Source organism: Neltuma alba, unplaced genomic scaffold (genome assembly GCF_004799145.2).
Source record: "Neltuma alba isolate B1F8T4 unplaced genomic scaffold, ASM479914v2 tig00012401_pilon, whole genome shotgun sequence".
NCBI lineage: Eukaryota > Viridiplantae > Streptophyta > Magnoliopsida > Fabales > Fabaceae > Neltuma > Neltuma alba.
Window position 1 is genome coordinate 26,221 of NW_021636894.1, and position 18,803 is coordinate 45,023.

An 18,803-nucleotide genomic window follows, 5' to 3' on the forward strand; every position below is an offset into this window, starting at 1 on the left:
CAATGCATTAATCGATTGTTAAGCCAACCGAACCAATTTCCTATTTTGTTTGTGATGAAACTCAGTAGCAAACTTTATTCTAATGTACGTGATCCTAAATATAAATATAAAATCACTACAAACTAAATTGTACCACAATTCCGATCCTAATTATAAAATTTTATTTGTAATTTATAAACGAGATCTTATATATAGGATTAAAATTTAAGATTGAAGGTAGTATCGTGATATCATCAAAACCTTTAAATCCAATGATTAAATGCTCAAGATTGTGAGTCCAACTTTTTATTTTAAATATAAAGGATATAATAAATATGTGAATTTCTCCCTAATATGACCAAAAAGTATGAAGGCACATCTATGAATATAAAAAAAATATTTATTATAATTATTTTATTTTAATGAATTAATTTGCATTTTAAATATTTTTAATTAAAACAAATTAATTTATGAGAACATTTAAAATTATTTTTAAAAAAAAATTGGTCAGTTAGTTGCCGCGGCTCTCTTGTAAAATATTTTTTAAAATATAATTTATTTTAAAAATTCATTGTATTTATAAATCATGAATCATATAATTTACTATTAATTGGGATTTTTTAATTTTTTTTATGCTGGAATAGTGAGGGAGAAAACCCCCAATACCCATTAAACCATTATAGTTTTGTGTTCCGAAAAAAAATCATTATAGTTTTAATATAGAGACGGAGAAAAAATTAAAAGGATAGGCAAACGGAACGGAAGAGAGAGAAGGGGGTGGAAACGCAGACTTGCATTGCGTTTAATGGAAGAGCAATTAACGCAATACGGACTTCCTCGAGGAGGCAGGGGCAGAGGCTGCTGAGAATCGGGAGGGTGGAGGTCGCGTGGGACAGAGAAAGAGAGCTGAGGAGCAGAGAGCACGACCGTTTTCAATGGTCGCAAAGATTGAAGGAGGCAGAGGAAGAAATCACATATCAGAAGTGAAGCACATAGAGGTATCCTCCTCTAGCCCGATTCTTCTCCAACATGCTCTGGTCGTGCTGGGGATTTGGGTAAATCTGGATACATGCTCTCCCGATGGTGTTTATCTCTTGCGAATTGACATTTTAGTTCCCCCCCCCCCTTCATGCTTGGATTGGATGATGGATTGTGCTTCTTGATCTCAAAGCTGAGGAATAACTAGATTCTTTAGTTCTGTTATTACCCAGTTCTGGAAGGATTTTTTTAGACTGATTATTTGAGTCCCCTCCCTTTGTAGTTAAATTTCTTTGCAATTGGTGTGGATTGAGACCGACGGGCTTAAACTCATGATTGTTCGACCTTGTTGTATTGCGAGTGTTTGCTGAGTATAGAAGCTGGTCTTCCTCCAGGACCTGGTTCAATTTACTTGAGTTCTTGCTATGTTTGAAGTGGTGGTTTGACCTTCTGTTTTCTGATATCTTTAACACTGTAATCCAGTCAAACTTGGTTTTGTTTTTATTTAAAATTTTAACTTTTTAACTTGTACGCTAATCATTTCAAGTGATAATGGCGTGAACTTGGTTTGGCTTTAATTTGATTCAATTTTTCCCTGTGCAACCAAGTTAGCTATTTCTAGCATAATTTTGCTTTGGATTCTGATTTGACACATGCTTTTACGAGCTGTAATCTGCCCACGCGATGTTTGGCTCTCAATGAATTTTAGCATGACTTTCAACATGATTTTTGGCTGGAAACTTGAGGTTGAAAATCTATTCAGATCTTCACATGCTATCCTGTTTGTTTCAACATGATGTTCTTGCATAAGGACAAGGTGATCTTTGCTTGGATGTAATGGACAAGGCTTTTTTTATTTTTTATTTTTGAAGTGATATGGTTTTGATTCTGGACTACTAAAAGTATCACATAGATCTATGTTTTAGTGCAACGTTCTTCATTTTAATTGCTTCACATGCTGTGTTTCTGTTTTTGACCAAAGAGTGCTATAATATGTTGTTGCAAAAGTTCTACATTTTTATTGCTCCATGATTTTCATATTTGAAAGGCTGCATACATCTTTGTATTTGCACAAGTTCTCTTCATTATACTTCTATTCCATTTTGGGTAAAGTTCTTCATGTATCCATGTTTCAGCATATATGCTTCTGCGCGCTTGCTGATTCTGTTTGGTCTAAAAAGTGCCGCATGGTGCATACATCCATGCTTCTGTACTTATCCTTTGTATTAAAATGATGCACGACTTGTGATTTGGTTCTGGGCTTAAAATAATGCCTAGAACCATTTTTCTGTAAAATTGTGTGTTAAAATTATTTCACAGCTAGTAGCCATGGTTTGGCTGAAAAAAAATATTGCTTGTTTCTGTGTCAAAATTACTGACAACTCATTCATCTTCCCTCAATTTCTTGCAGATATTGCTTGTAAAGTCATAAACCTTATTGCTTCCTTGGCATAACAATCAAATTTTTCCCAAATGGCATTGATTGTGATATGTGGACAGCCATGCAGTGGGAAGTCTAAAGCTGCACTCTGTCTGGCCGAAGCCCTCAAAGAATCAGAAACAAAACTGCAAGTGAGGGTCATAGATGAAGCTTTTTTCCATCTTGATCGTAACCAGAGTTATGCCAGTATGCCTGCAGAAAAAAATTTAAGAGGTGTTCTTAGGTCAGAAGTAGATAGGTCCGTGTCAAAAGATAACATCATTATAGTAGATTCTTTGAATAACATCAAAGGCTATCGATATGAGCTATGGTGTTTGGCTCGTGCAACAGGCATTAGATACTGTGTACTGTATTGTGATGTTGAAGAAACCCACTGTAGGAATTGGAATGTAGAACGTAGGGAGAAAGGAGAAGCTGCTTATGAAGATACAATCTTTGAAGATTTGGTTAGAAGGTTTGAGAAACCAGATAGAAGAAACCGTTGGGATTCACCTTTGTATGAGCTATGGCCACATAGGGATGGAATAGAAAAATCTTCTCCGGCCATTAGAGATGCTCTATCCTACATAACCAAAACCGTGGACTCCCAAACCCGAGATGTTAAGATTTTACAGCCAACTATTGCAACTCAAAACACACGCTTTTCTGCTGCTAATTCTCTATACGAGCTGGATAAAGCAACTCAGGAGGTCACAAATGCCATAGTAGAAGCTCAATCTCAGGCTCTAGGAGGGCCTATGAATGGGATTTCTGTGGGGAAGGACTTGCCTCCGATCAATATATCAAGATCTGTTGGGCTGCCGGAACTACGGAGAATGCGACGTACCTTCATTAAGTTGACAGGGCAAACAAGTTTAAGCGGACCTCCTCCTCCTTCAGATGCAGATAGTGCCAAGAGAATGTTTATTGACTACTTGAACAGGGAACTGGGAGCTGGTTGAAGAACAATAATAACCTTGCAAGTTTGCTTGGTGCGTGCCAAAAGCTGCCACATGCCACCGCTTGATCAATAGAACACGTTACCAATTTTTGTTTGCCCAGCTTATCCGTATTATCATTTCAATCATTTTAATCAACTCTTCTTGCGTCTATTTAGAATGGTGTCGCTTCTGGTGTCATGGAATTTGTGTTTTGGCCAACTTAAGGGTTTTGTATCGATTGATGAGTTAAACTCTAGCATACATGGAAAGCATATTCCCCTCTAGAGCTTTTTTTTTTTTTTTTTTTTAAAAGTACAAGTTCATGGCAAGTGCCGTGCATGAAAAGCTTGATCGTGTTATTGGAACCTTGAAAGTAGTACTACTAGGCAAGTTTGGATCTGCAAGGAAATATTACAGAATAAATCAATGTTAATGATTTTAAAACAAATAAAATGTCTTCATAGAGGCAAATTCATTCAGATGGTTTACTTTATACAGTCCCAACTTATATAATATTCTTTCCTCAACAAATTGGGACAATTTATGCATGATGTTAGTTTTATACGTGCCTTTTAGGCCACGTGAAAAAAATCAATATTAATCAGTACATGGTTGACTATAAGCACACATAAGAGTTAGATAAGTAATTTACACATTAAGAAATTCAAATTAATTAGTTATTTATATCTTAAAAAAAAAAACAAAGTTTGACAGTTCCCTCGAAGACTTTGCAAAATAGTAGTGTTTTTGGTTGCTGTTCCTAATAAATAAATCTTCATAAACACGGCGAATCATCTTCCGCAAACATTTACGACAACCGTCACTCATCTGATAGTGTTTCTTGTGTTTTTCCTTAAACAAATACCTTTCCTACATATTTTCTCCTGTTAAGAAACCGCCATAACTATATCTCCTTACTCCCTTGCGTGGATATCAGCAATTTTTTTTTTTAGGCCCGCAATGGGATACTAGAATTTGGCGAAGTATTCAAGGAGAATCAACGATACTCCTCCCATTCCGTTGCATAAACATCTTTTAAAAGATCTTGAAATTCTCATTTATAAAACTCTATGCAAATTCTAGACAAAATCATTTTAAAGAATAGCCAAAGTTGTTTTAATTTAGAGATTAAAGAGGTCTTGATTTAGAAAGTGAGTGAGAGAAAAAAAAATTTCAATGAAGAGCGTTTATAAAAAAGCAGAAAAGAAACTTTAAAACATCAAGTGAGTGAGAGAAAAACATTCAACGAAAAGTGTTTATGAAAAAGCAGAAAAGAAATTTTAAAACATCAACTATCAACTAATTTTGTGTGTAAAATAAATAAATTTGTCTTGTAAGCACCAGAAGGAGCATATCATATTAGTGTTAGAAAACTGCAACCAGAACGATTAAAGTCTACCCGAAAAAAAATAACTTCATAAATGCGAGCTGAAATAAGCCGCCATGATTCTTTGGTTTTCTGGGCAAAAATATTACACAAGACTTGCCATTGAACAAAGGAATGCTACATTTCATGCTCCATCAAGCACATAATTTAATAATAACAAAAATATAGAAAGAAGCAACAGCAGATGAACGTGCATGGAAACATGGGCACGAAACAGGAGATATTACTTGAGATATATTGCCCAGATCAATAGATAAAAAGTGGGAAAAAAAAATCATATCCCTATATATACACCAAATCTCCCAAAACCGTGCCATTAGAGCAAGTCAGAAGGGGATGATCAACAGGTTAGTAGTCAACCGGCCATCGGCAGAACGGGCTGGCTCAAAATCATTGCCTTCGCTTTTCCTTTTCAACAAAGGACCCACCATTTTACCCGTTTCTTCCAAATAATCTAACCCCTCAACCTTCCTTCTTCAAGCTGCGAAGGGCAAGCACAAAACGGCATCTTCATGCCAGTAATGCATGCATCATAGATAATGGAAAATCGAGTGCACATGCCTGAGGGGTTTCTCCAGAGCCAAACCAATTAAAAATCATGTCAAATTAACTATCATCATCCACCGCACCAATGTATGTTAAATCTGTTCGTCGCATCCTTATGGCCCCTTTAAGCCAACCAGCAGCTCGAAGACTAACATGGTCACCACTAGCAGTATTACTAGTAGACGGGCTGAGTCCAGCACCATCTTCTAACAGTGTCCAAGGGTCAACTTCAAAGTCATTGTCCTGTTGTTTCAACTTCCCTGATGTGTTAACTACACTTCTTGATGATGGAATCAAATTCTTCTGAGGTACATTCGAACTGTTGGAACTAAACCCAGAATTTGCAACACCTGGTTGGAGAGAAACAGTAGCAGAAATTGGGACAGATGGTGGCTGGCAGGACAAAGAGCACCGCAGAGAGGGAAGAAGGACTGGCATAGCAGCTTGGATTCGCCACCTGATAGCATCTGGCAATTGCATCCGATCAAGTTCATTCTGCAGGCAAGAATAGAGCATTAGATGTGCAACGAAACTTTCACCTGATTAACTTCATCCTTCACATATGAGACTGATGCGATCAGTTGGGAGAAGGGGGGAAAAAATCCTTATCTTAGAGCAATTACTAAGTCATGGAAGCAATGATAAAAATGAAAATCCTGCCATCCACCATGTGGCGCTGTACTGCTGTACGATTCAAGCAACCTTGTATTGCAACTAATCATTAACAAGGAAAGTTCATTCTTCACAAAGTTTGAGTATGATCAACTTCCTAGGGAGAATCAAAATTAGAGACATTTCCTTTAGTTTGCAATATTAAAGTTGGATTCCATGCTTTCTATTATGAAATTATATTAACTTCCTCAAACATGAGACCTTAACTTATATACACCAACCTACTTGAGATAACATCGTGAAATACTTTGTTCCCACATTGTTGATTTTATTTTGCAAAAACTTGAAAGTTGCCTATATTTGGGTCCCCATTCAACCAGTTTAAGGTCAAAAGCACCCAAATATTATAGTAACTTCACAATGAGTCATCATATATTTAGTTTAAATTCACTCCCCAACACTCCGCAATTTCTTGGCAGTTTTCTATGAAAAGATGAAATTAGCATTAAATAAAACTCAAATATGGCCAAAATGCCTTAATAATGGCCACTGAATGCAAAAGCAGTAAATTCATTCACTAGAATACCCAACCTGCAAAGTCTCCAGCAATTCTCGATCAGAACCAGAAAAATCCCTGATAGGTTCATTAGTTGTCTTCGAGGAAGGTTTTGACTTGAGCCAACTGGGAAGGCAATCACTCAACAGTGCATGCAAAACCAGCAACAAACGATCAAACAAACCATCAACAGAAAAATCTACCAAAGCAGCTTCAGAAGGTGATTCCACTTCCCTCTTCAGAAGAGAAGAATGCATGGCATCCACCAAAATGTCAGCATCCTCATGCACGACCCGATTACAGAGAAGACGAAGAATTACAGAAGCAAGTGAGTTTCTCATATTCCGCACAGATGGCTCCCTGCAAAATTCAATATATGAACTCAGATAAATTGAATTCATCGTTCTAAAATAGGACAGTTCACCCAACTATAGATATTTTGTATGCTACAAGTATTTCATAATCTCAAAATTACACAGGCCACAACCAAGTTAGCTACCATTTCCAACACCAAAAAAAGAGTTCTCAGAACCATTATGAACTATGATAGAAGGAAAAATCTATTATCATCAGTCTGACAGCTCAAACACATCATATTGCAGCATGCAGGTATCTTATCAACATGTTAGAAAAACCACATTGCATTTAACAAACTGAGAAAGGGTACCCACATCTATAACAGCAAATGGGTTAAGATACAGAAGGCCAGATCACTAAACACTTTCCAGATATATAACATGCTAAACATCATCCAAGACTATTCCTATTTCACTCTGCTGCAAACATAACTATAGAACAGCAATAGTAATAACAATTCAGGAAACAAGACAGCTATCTCAAAAATAGCATAGGAAAAGCCTGGGAAGATAATAAATCTACTCATAAATTACCTATCTGTGCAAAGAATGGGAAGAAATCTCATGAGTAATTGCAAACGTAATGACATTGAAGCACGTAATGCTGCAGCGGAAGGTGGAGCAGAATCTGTAGCAGATACTGTAGCAGCTGCTGGTCGCCTTCCTAACCCAGGGCTGCCACCTCTCATATTCTTGCGGCTATTTACTTTATTTGTTTGACCTTCAATACCAGAAGGAGTACTTCCGGCTGGCTTACTCGGCCCACAAGTAACTGCAGTTATTTGTTGCTCAATATTATACAACTGCTTGATCAAATCATTTGCAAAGGAATTGCGAGATTCTTCAGAGATTTGATCAATGCAAGGAAGTATCAACCCAATAAGAGCCCTTTCAGTCACATGCTGCTGAATTATGCTCAAGTTCTCTGAATCATTTCCATGAGAGAGCCCCTTTAGGGTCCTTTTCAAGTCCATTCCCTCTTCAACAACTTCTCCTTCTTCAAGACAAGCAGCTTCAAATTTCTTTTTGTCCCCCTTATTAGTAAATGAATCACTACCAGGACTACACCATCCCCAGGGCTCCCAAAACTGGGTTTTAACAGAAAGGCCTTTACTCTCAGCAATATTGTTTAGCCTTTGTCTTATTGTCTTCCGACCAAAAAGCACATCTGGACCTCCAAGAAACCATTTTGCCTGCAACAACATTGAATCCTCCAGTGATCTGCCAAAAAGATGGACCAACTCTGAGAAAAGGGGTGCAGCATCAGGTCTGACCAATAACCTTGTGAGTATAATTATTATAAAATTGCTCTCATTTTCAGAAGCAGAAGCAGCCTTCTCTGAACTAGGTGAGGATAGCTGTATAGCATTGGCCAAGGACATGTCGTGTGTCTCAAGTTTTTCAATAAGGGCTTGTTCATTAAGAAGCAGCCTGAGTTCCACCCACTGCCAGTGAAATTTAGCAGGTTGCAAGCTATCTAAAACATTCACAAGCTTATCCTGCAGCTTTGATTCACTATCATTGAACCGAATTTTAGACTCGCCATGACCAGAAATCCGGCTCCCATCCTCCTGTGTAAACATAGATTGTAACATCTTACAATCAATGATGGCATTCAGAAAAAGCCTGGCACGGAGAGGAATGAAGGCCTTAGACTTCAAATGCATATCAGAGCCATTTGACTCAAGCAAATTTGCAAATTCAGCATCACTTGAATCTGCAGCCATGAGATCATAAAGACCCTGACTGTCTCTCAAACATACTTCTCGAAAAGGCAAATGTTTCACTGCATCATTCATGGCCATTGTAAGAGACTGATACAGTTGATTCATGTCTTCACGGACTGCAATATTAGCATTCAGAATGAAAGGCCGCCACATAACAAAGGCAAATATTGAGTAGGCAGGTGGAAAGACCAAGCTTAAAGGGAGCATTCGCTGCATCCTTAAAAGAGCTATAATAGAAGGCTCACCCAAGAGTTCCACCACTAATCCTTCACAAACGGTTCTGCAGTTCCCAACAAGCAATCTAAACCAATGAACATAAAGTTCAATCGAACCATCAACTTTAAAAGCCCCAACTGAACGTGCATTCCCATTAGAATTAGATCTTGTACTTCTTGCAAATTGTACTACATCCAGCCCCTCCTTTAATTTTAGAATTGTTACCATTCTTTCCAAGCTGGTAACACCATATATAATTGCACCAACAACAAGTGCAGAAACCGCAGCAATTTTGTTGCTTTACCAACCACGACTTTATTAGAATTAATTTGTACATCATTTGAAATACTAGTATTGGTGTCATGGACTTCAGAAGACATTTGAAACTGACCTCGGGATGCTTTACCAGAACCAGCAAGAGCAGTGAAAGCTTCTGTAGCAAGTGCAATTTCAAATACACGGCTTTGGCGCTCTCCAAGGGCTTCCTTAAGCAAACAAAGGCAAATAATATGCATCCGCAAAATGCATCTGGCATAGTTCAAGGAAGTAGTAGCCGATGTACTACTTGAATGATTACTGCCTGCTGAAAAATCAGGCATTTTTGCAACACTACCAACAATGGCAGAAACAGCTGAAGAGACCAAAGAAGGATCCCCTTCTTGTGCAGCACCACCAGTCTGCCTTATGCAATCAACCAGACCCACAACTATTTGTTGAGCAGTCTGATATCCATTATCCCATTTTTCAACAGCAGGACCTTTTGAAGTGCTAGAAGCAAATACTTTCCTCTCTTTCCCGAAAAGATAGTGAATTGCCTCTTCAACATGACGCTGCACAATGTCTCTCATACCCAAACCTACTCTGGATAACCGTCCACCACTAATCTTTTGACGGAAAAAATCATCAAGGTCCTCAACTCCTGCTGGTACTCCAAGTGGAATCCCCAACTCCGCATCCACTAACCGTCCAGACTCAAGTTCAGAGGAAAGCCTCTTATCACATGTTGCCTTAAAATTTTTCTCCCACTCAATGACGCCACTCACACTACCATATTTTTTCAACAAATAACGAGAAAAGGGTAGTGCTCCTGAACCTGAAATTCTCCCATTGGATGCTACGATAGCAGCAGCACGATGCATAGCAGCTGACAAAGCTTCAGGAATAAGATCTGCTGCAGCTAGAATGTTTTCATACCTGGACCAAAGATAATGCATGACAATCATCTTAATTAACAAGGAAACAGTCCAACACAATAATAAGAGAAGCAAAAGCAAGTTGTTTATGAACCACTGGTTCAATAATATTTTACAAAATAAGAAATAGTTTTACTTGTCTAAAAAGGACAGAAAACAAGAACATAATAAAGAACAAGATTCAATGTAAGGTAAAAGTGTGGTACAAGCTCAAAGGAAGTTGTGGAAACCTTATAAGACACTAAGCAAACCTAGACCACTAACATTTTATTTTTAAAACTAAAACCCGCCCATTCCATTTTACCAATATAATAGTTCAAGTCATTTGAGCAAGCCTAAGCAGCAGTCAAAGTAATACAGGTTTTGTTGAAGCTGCCCACATTTACTCAAGATTAAAAAGGAGGATGGCAAGAAATACTAAGTTAGGTACTTTCAACAAAAAATATAATTGAACCAAAATACATAATACATAATAGATCCATTATAAGTCTCAACAAGTTATTGGCAAAAAGAGGCTGTTTAGATCATCTATATCTATATTTCAGAAATAGGAGGCTAAGCCATTAGAAGGCGATACAACATCAAATATGCAGAAATGAGATGAGGAATAGAATGGAATTCACATGTTGAACTTGCCAATATAGCAAAAGTGGGCACATCTAACAAACAAAAACTATATAATTGAAATTAAAAAAGCACAAACCTTCGCAGTGATGATAGCAAAAAAGCCTCTCCCACCTCACAAACTTGGTTTTCCACATTCCTTGGCAGCATCAGAACATTCCTGCCACTATGAATAGTAGAACTGGGGCTAATGACAACCTTAGGCAGCAACCAGAGGAGGAACTTGACAGCTGATACTAAATCATCCGAGATATCCATCAGATAAATTATAGCAGAAAGTTCATCCTCACCAAGTTTCCACCGTATTGAACTCCAATCATCCACAACAGCAAAAGGCCTACCAAACTGGCCAACCTTGCCAACATTTTTCTCAGTCTCTTCTATGAGACGCCTAACTACAGTCATCAACCAAACTGTTACTGATCTTCTCTCAACAAAGCGAAGCCTTTTTAGTGTTTTCCCTACTGAAACTATATCCCCACATCGACTTGTTCGATTTCCATCCACTGACTTTGAGCTGTCACCCTCATTGGCAGTTCTGTGGTGAGGGCAACTGACTCTGTTATCACAGACATGACTAGTAGATGCTCCTTGGCTACCCTCAATTCTAGCAGCAGCCAATTGTGCAAGACTCTGGGTTTTGCGCACAGTCTTTTGGCGACTTTTAGTAACCTGCTTGATTGGTTTAAGTGGTTGATCAACTTTCAGAGACTCCAAGGACTTCAGCCCCTTCTTCACCCACCATGTATCTTCATCATCAGATAGAACGGGAGAATGACCTTGACCAAATGAATTTCTTTCCTCGCTTAATTTTTGTCTCTTTGCCTTTCTGCATTCTTCACACCCAGGTGTAACTTCCCCCGGATCACTCTTGCTCTGAGGAGACCCAATAGGTCTTTTAACACTCCCTTGAGAGTCATCTGATCCCACAGAGCTCAAATTAGAAAAGCTACCAGGTAAGTGTAGCAGCATTGAGATGGCTTCTTTCAGTTCTTCAATATCAATGTTATTTTTTATATTTTTTGAAGACAGTTTAGAAGGTACATTTTTCCAGTGATCAATTGGACCTATAGAAGCTCCATCCTTTGTGGAATCTGAAAATTTTTTCTTTAGACCAGATGAACCAGCACCATTATTGTCATTAAAGTGATCGCTAAGAGGAGAATGAAGCATAAGGCGCCGTTCATTTGAGTAGATTTGCAAAGCTTCCACAAGATGCGGCTCCTCAACTAGGCCTGATTCTTCCAATGCATCACGCAGAAACTGGCCAGGAAGTTGCTTCAGGATTCGGTAGTGTCTCTTCTGTCTCTCTAGGTCAACCACATTCACATTCATATCCATGATCCCACTCACTATTAGCTGGCGTACATATGCCAAGGGGTAAAATATACCTGCCCGTATGAGCTCCACTATGAACAAATGAAGTCGTTTGAGACCTTCACCTTTATGGACCACATGCTGATCGATCCAACAAACTATAACATCATGTAGGGGACCTGGGCTTTCAAACATAAGCGACGGACTTCTACTACTGTATCCGTTTTTTGATTTGGATTTTACTTTTGACACGTTAGCCATAAAAGTCTGGGTACTCTGCTGTCCAGAACATTTTGCTAAGTTGCTGACTCCATGAATGCTTTCATTCTTTCGCCTTGGACGATTCCGCATATCCCTCATATTCATCTTTAAAATCCTAACTGCTATATGCACTTGAGAAAGATCTTTCCTGCCTGTGAACTTGATGTCACATAGGGGAGCACCCCGAAAATCCCTGAAATCACATGTTGCCCACTCACAGAGGAAAAACACAGAATGAATGAGTGACATATTCACAGTCCCGATCCACTTGAGTGATAACCTTAAGCAAGGGCTGACTTTCGAAATCCACCCTTCAGATGCAACCCCATCATAAAGGTCTTCAAAGAGTAACTTATAGGCTCCATGTATATCACCTAACATAAGGGACTTATCCAAAACTTGAGCAGCCTTAGCTAGACAGTAACCAGGATAGCCTGGGTTTGCAGCTTTCACAAGATCTCCTGCATGCTTTTGAATGGATGTAATAACATGGCTAAATGCCAATGATTGATATTGCGCATCAAGTCCTTTACTTCTAAACATAAATGCAGCATCTTCTGAACTACTTTTTACCTTTCCCGCCACTTCAGATGTCTTCAGTAGAAAATTCCCATCATTTACTGTATGCGAAAGCACACAGGATGGTAAAGGAAAGCAATCTAAAGCAACAAAAGTATCTGGTGCTGCAAGAATTAAATACCGAAGCATCTCAATCAGAGCAGACGTTGTATATGCCCTCCGAGAATTGTCAACTAGATCTGATCCACCGGGTGCAGGATCACGAATGATGCGAAGTGCTATTCCAGCAAGACTGCGTACATATGCTTGAGATTGAACAATGGTTTCTAAAAAGCCATAAATAATAGGCAATAGCAGCTGTAAAATCTCATGCATTTGTTTTTCCTGAAAGGAACAGAAATGTCATAAATCAAAACCTCACAGAATAAAACCTTTAAAATCACTTATACGCAAAAGAGCAAGACCACACGACTGATTGTCCAAAGATTAATACCTTTAATTGAGTCAAAACCCAATCAATGACAAGAGAGGGAAGAATCAGCCCTTCAGTGTGATGCCATTGCAGAAGCCGCACAACATACCACCATTTAAAATGTAAAGATGGCTCATCAGAATCAGAAAAAGATGATAATGAATCAATTCTGTGTTGCAGCGAACCAGCATAAGGAATTTGTGGTGATCGATCCCGACTATTAGGAGCAAAATGAGAAGCATTTTTTGAGAAGAATTCATCCAGAAGAGATTGCAGGTAATCAACAACATCTTTAGTCCAATGCTCAGAACGAGTCAGCTGAGTTTTATCAGCAGTCCCTGAAGATAATGAGGCAGATCCAGGCCGAACCTGCAAAATTCAACCACAACCTAGGTTCCATTATTAAAAGGAACAGTACTTTGGGAAATGGTACTTTGGATATACCCCAACACTGACGTATCCCCACCTGGTTGAGGTAAGTTACTTTAATAAACCAGGTTGCCCTCAGTAATGGAACATTATTCTTGATAAGAACTTCTAGAAGTGATTTCTTCTTATAACCATGAGGAACATGATCAGCCAAAGAACGTAATCGTTTGTGCTGTTGAGATAAGCCCTGGAACAAAAAATGCAAGGAGTTTAAGTTATTGAAACAATAGCAATAGCTGGACCATCAATGTACTAAAACAAGACAACAATCAAATAAGATTGGTGAAAACACTCAAGGAATTGACAGGCATATCATCCTCGAGTGAGAGCTCAATCAATTTGTTACAGAAACTTACAGGACAAGGATTGTTTTAAGTTCGTAAATAGGCAAATAGATAGACCTAGACTGCTCAGCATATATTTAAGATATTACCATTCCGAATGTTTGACATGGAAGGATTCATATTTTTTTAATGTTTTATTTTGGCCCATCCCAAGAAGAGGCCCAAACCATCCATTCAAGCATTTTACCAGGATATTATTCTCCTCATAAATATTTGGTGGTAAATCTTTCAGCTCTCACTCCTTGATTAGTCCCTAAAGTCGACAGCCTGAGTCAACTAGGGCCAAATAACATGATGATGCCTAGCTAAGTAAGTCAGCATCGTAACTTTTCTAATTACAAATTGCATATACCTCAATCCATTTCTTCCGCAAGTCTTCACCACATGGCCTTAGTTCAGGGAAAACACCAGGCTTAGTGAGATGTGATCCTGAAAGAGCAACACCATAGACTTGACCAGCCTGCCATAGTAAGCACTATGAGTCATATCCACTAAACTTCACAGAAGACCCAAAAAAAAAAAAAAAGAGTACACAATTGACTTATTGTTGCAGCATATTTTCAGCAAGCATAACAGAAGCAGAATAAAAATTTTTACCTTCCGCTTTTGAACACGAGATTCATTGATGGCCCTCAGGCGTTTTCTAATGGCCTGGCAAGAAGATGGACTCAAATTATTTTTTTTCCTTAAAAACAAAAATAAATAGAATGAGCACGAATACGTGACCGAGATAACAGATTTACCTCTTTGCAATTTAGAACAATTGTCTTGTTAAAGTTTGCAACCTGGTTCAGTGAAATTTCTCTTGCTTCCTGATGACTCAGAAAGCATCCCAACGTTAGACAACAGGAAATCAGGAAAAGGATATTAAATTTCAAAGTATTCTTAAGACTTGATTATCAATCATTCATCAAATAAAGCTAGAAGCGAAGAATGCAGACTGTACCACTGCTTCAACTATCATGAACAACAATCGGTTGACAGAAAAAGTTAAAAAGAAATCTAATTCTACACGTAACAACAATCTAACCAATACCACTACAGATCAAATAAAACAAGATCATCTTTTCACCCGAAGAAATTAAATTACAAAAAAATCATCTTCTCAAAACAAGAACAAGTGAACACAACATCACAACATATGGCTTTTGAATAAAAAATGATGCTGCCACAATGCAGTGCTTTAATTGAAGTGTGAAGTTACAAGTAGCATTGCCTGGGGACCAGAAAAATGAAATAAAGAAGGACACATTAAAACTTGAATATACCACGGCTGCTTCAATATTATAAAAGAATTGCAAGGAGTAAATTGCAAGAAAACAAGAATTAGAAAAGTTTGAGGCATGCATCTACCACTCTTTCAGAATAAATCAGAAAAGGGTGTTTGGAGGAAATGCAAAGCAAAGAAAGAAGAAATGCCAATATATTATGACTTCAATATATACTAAATACATTCAACAAAAAATAGTACAATATAATAAAAGGACGGTCAGGAGCGCTCCCAATAAATTCAAAACTCCATGAAATAATCATTGGATGTGTATAAACAAAACGTGCATTGTCAAATCTGCTACTAATACAACCAAAACAGAATAAACCAAAGAGAAGTTTCATCATTCTACCTCAAGGCTCTCAATTGTCTCTCTATATCCAGATTGCACATATTCTCTTGTTAGAGTCTCCTCAGGGCAATTTGGTGTTTGGGGAAAAAATCTGGTGGCCCAAGTCTGAGATTCAAATATTGACGTTTAATATTCAAATTTGATACATCGAGGATGATATAAATGCAAGAAAAATTAATAGTAGCTACAAAGTTGAACAACTGTGAGCTATACGCTTCAGAGTGAAAATTAACAAAATCCAAATATACAAGAAGTGAAGCATAGAATGATCAAAATCTATGAACTAAAATTAACAATACATTAAAAACAGCTGCTCTGGTATCAGGGATTACCTAGAGTTTAACGGCTCTTTATCGCACCTCAATTTGTATGGGGCTAGCTGTGGTTGACGCCTGCACATACAAAACAAGGGTGTCGAGAGGAATTGGACGCATTAGGTCACTAATACGGATAGCTATCAAAATTAGTAAACTATTTTATTACTATGTATCAAACAAAGAAAATCAGAAATTAAAGTTATTAGCAATATTAAGTCAAAGTCAGAAATGAACTACAACTGTCATCCTTAGCATTTAACCAATTAGCTTAAAACACAGAGATTTATAATCTGCATACTCTTAGTCGGTTGGCTGACTGAACCCAAGGATCACATGTTTTAGTAGCTGGCTTTGGATTAAACTTTAATAAAATGAAAGAGCTTTTCACTCAAAAAAAAAAAAGAAAAGAAACAAAACAAAAATGAAACTTTTCTGCATCCATCGCATATAATCAAAAGTAGACAATTTAGTAAACTGAGATGGGATTCTTATACAGTTAATAAGAACAAGAAATAAAAAAAACAAATTGAAATATTCTGATTGGTAAAGAATAAAGGGGAAAAAATCAGAAGTTGCGAGAAGAATTAAATATTAAATATTATCATAATAACTAGGAGAAGAAGAAAAAAATTGGCAATAAGATCTCAAGGAGACAGAGAAGAATACCTTGAACTGATCAAGTAGTTAGCTGGTAAAGATGATTCAGATCTTCCAGTGTCCCTAGCTGAAGGCCCACCAATTCCACTGTTATTAACTGCACTAGTGCAGCTGCCAGCATGATACCTTTGCATTTCCCCCAACTATCACCAGCATACTGCCCCCAGCATCAAAACACAAGCAGTTGGATAGCTATAAAGCACCATTGACAATGTCTTAAGTTATTTTCAACAAAAAACCAAGTTGCGCAGGCTACAAAAAACAAAGCATGCAAATCACAGTAGCCAAGGAACAACCTTAATTAAAGAAAATAACCTTAAGTTTTGAATCTGTGTCACTGGATATCCTTTAACTGCTATAGAATGTACTCAGAGATAACATATCCCAGGCATGGGGCATAACGTATGGACCAGAAGAAGAACCACTACGAATTACGAAATATCAAGAAACGTGCATCCAGAGTGAGCAATTCATAAGCTTGTACCGTGTCCTCCGAAAAAGAGAAAGAGATAAATGGTGCCTTAACTTTCAAAATTAAAAATCTCAGGAAAATTAAAACCTCAAACTCTCCCCCAAAGTGAGTCCTGCTTCAACAGCATAATAACCTAGCCCGAACGCCATTGTGGAGAATAAACGGAAAAAGTTGACATTTTAATAAGAAATTAATATTTTATGTTGAAATATAAGTCCATGGTCCATGTAAATCCAAATGCACTTCCAAGAAAAAATATGAAGACATTCACGATTAGATAAATATATCCCCGCATGTCCCATATCTGTCATGCAAATGAAAATACGGGAACCCCCAACAACTTAGTTAACGAAATACTAGAGTGGATACGGACATGAAGTATAATCATATAGAGTTAAAACCTTCGATTATTATCTATCTCAGAGGAATTATAACACTTAAATAATACTTGTAAGAGACGGCGCCACCATTAAACTAAAATTTTGAACTTCACGCCCTGCATTTTGGAAATGCCAGGATTTATAACTCCAGCCCATATCCTGGCAAGTAAATTACAAGCGACAATAGAAAGCAGCATAAATCAATCAAAACGCCCCCGATCCAGGTACATACGTCCAAAACCCATGATACAATAACCTCGATTGAAACTTATTCCCTCACGCTTATATCACCAAGTAGTTTATATTACGTTTGAAGTAGCTAAAGCACAAAAAGAAACTTATTCAGGTGTGAAACAAATTGGAAAAAACCCACTGACTTAATCTACCAATTAATTTCAACTTACTATTGAATCCAAGATGCCCACAAATTCTGGAAACATCATCACGCAACGAAATAAATCAAATCAAAAGCAAAATAACCGCCGGAATTAGAACTCCAAAGCACGATCCAAAACTAGGGTTTTCTACGAATTCTAATTCTTCAATGATAAATGCGCACGAGAGCTAACTGTGAAGCTGAAAATTGGGCCTTTGACGTGAATAAAGCTAGGGTTTTGATTGGCAATACCGCAAAACCTAAGAGCTTTCGAAAAATAACGGTAATAAGATTTAACATAAGGAAAAGCTGGACATACCTCGTGAGAAATTTCGAGCCCTGAGAGAGAGAGAGACGAAATGCACTGTGGATAGAGAAAGTAAGAGAGGGAAGGGGAGTTGCCACCGAGATGGAGGGTCGCAAGCTATGAGGGCTTTGACTCTCAGCTTTGCTGATGATGACGACGATGGTGCTTCTTCTGTTTCTTCTTCTGCGTGATGGATTAAAGGGCGAAGGGGTTGGATCTAGTAATTATCAAACATTATGATTATCTTTTCTGTATTCCAATTTGACCTCATAAAATCATGTTATTACCCTGAACGTAGTTGGAGGTGCACAATTTAAAGGGGCTGAAATGGTCAAACGAGTCACGAATGCAATCCATTGCGGAGTCAATCCGTAATGCATCCACTGGGGAATTAATTTTTTTTAACCATAACACAGCAACCCTCTATCACCAGTCACCTTTGAGATTTAAAAAATTAGGCCAAAAAATCTTGCAAACTAATTTTGTATGACATCCCCGCTTCAAATATTTTTAATTCACTGATTATTAATACTTATGCACACATATATGTACATAATTACATATATACTTTTTGGTCAACCATGTATATAAAGAGAATTGGGAAATATTCACAAATCAATGAGGCGGCACATTTTTTATGTTTGTATACTGTGAGGGGGAAAAAAAATATACAAAACTAATTCTTATAAGACTCTAGGACATTCTCGTTTATGCTTTTCTCTGTGTTCTATTCATTTATTAATTAAAAGAAAGAATTAAAAAATTTTACACCTTAGCCATATAAACAAGATAAAA

The 18,803-nt window shown here is 37.6% G+C and overlaps 1 protein-coding gene and 1 pseudogene across 2 annotated transcripts; one reads left to right on the plus strand and one right to left on the minus strand.

Annotated features, from left to right (window-relative positions):
- The first annotated feature begins 843 nt into the window (after nucleotides 1-843).
- Nucleotides 844-3,602, plus strand: LOC114726710 (protein KTI12 homolog). Of its 2 annotated transcripts, none has more exons than XM_028913390.1 (2): nucleotides 844-1,034; nucleotides 2,369-3,602. In XM_028913390.1, the coding sequence occupies exon 2, from the start codon at nucleotides 2,431-2,433 to the stop codon at nucleotides 3,337-3,339; it is 909 nt and encodes a 302-aa protein (XP_028769223.1). In that variant the 5' UTR covers nucleotides 844-1,034; nucleotides 2,369-2,430; the 3' UTR covers nucleotides 3,340-3,602. The 2 variants fall into 2 exon arrangements, with proteins under 2 accessions (XP_028769223.1, XP_028769222.1); XM_028913389.1 differs by having other exon boundaries at nucleotides 844-977.
- A 1,105-nt stretch (nucleotides 3,603-4,707) lies between these two features.
- On the minus strand, nucleotides 4,708-18,142 carry LOC114726706 (mediator of RNA polymerase II transcription subunit 12-like; annotated as a pseudogene).
- Nucleotides 18,143-18,803: the final 661 nt, after the last annotated feature.

What these genes read in the sequence shown, in the direction of transcription:
- LOC114726710 (XM_028913390.1), top strand. Translation starts at nt 2,431, where the DNA reads ATGGCATTGATTGTGATATGTGGACAGCCATGCAGTGGGAAGTCTAAA.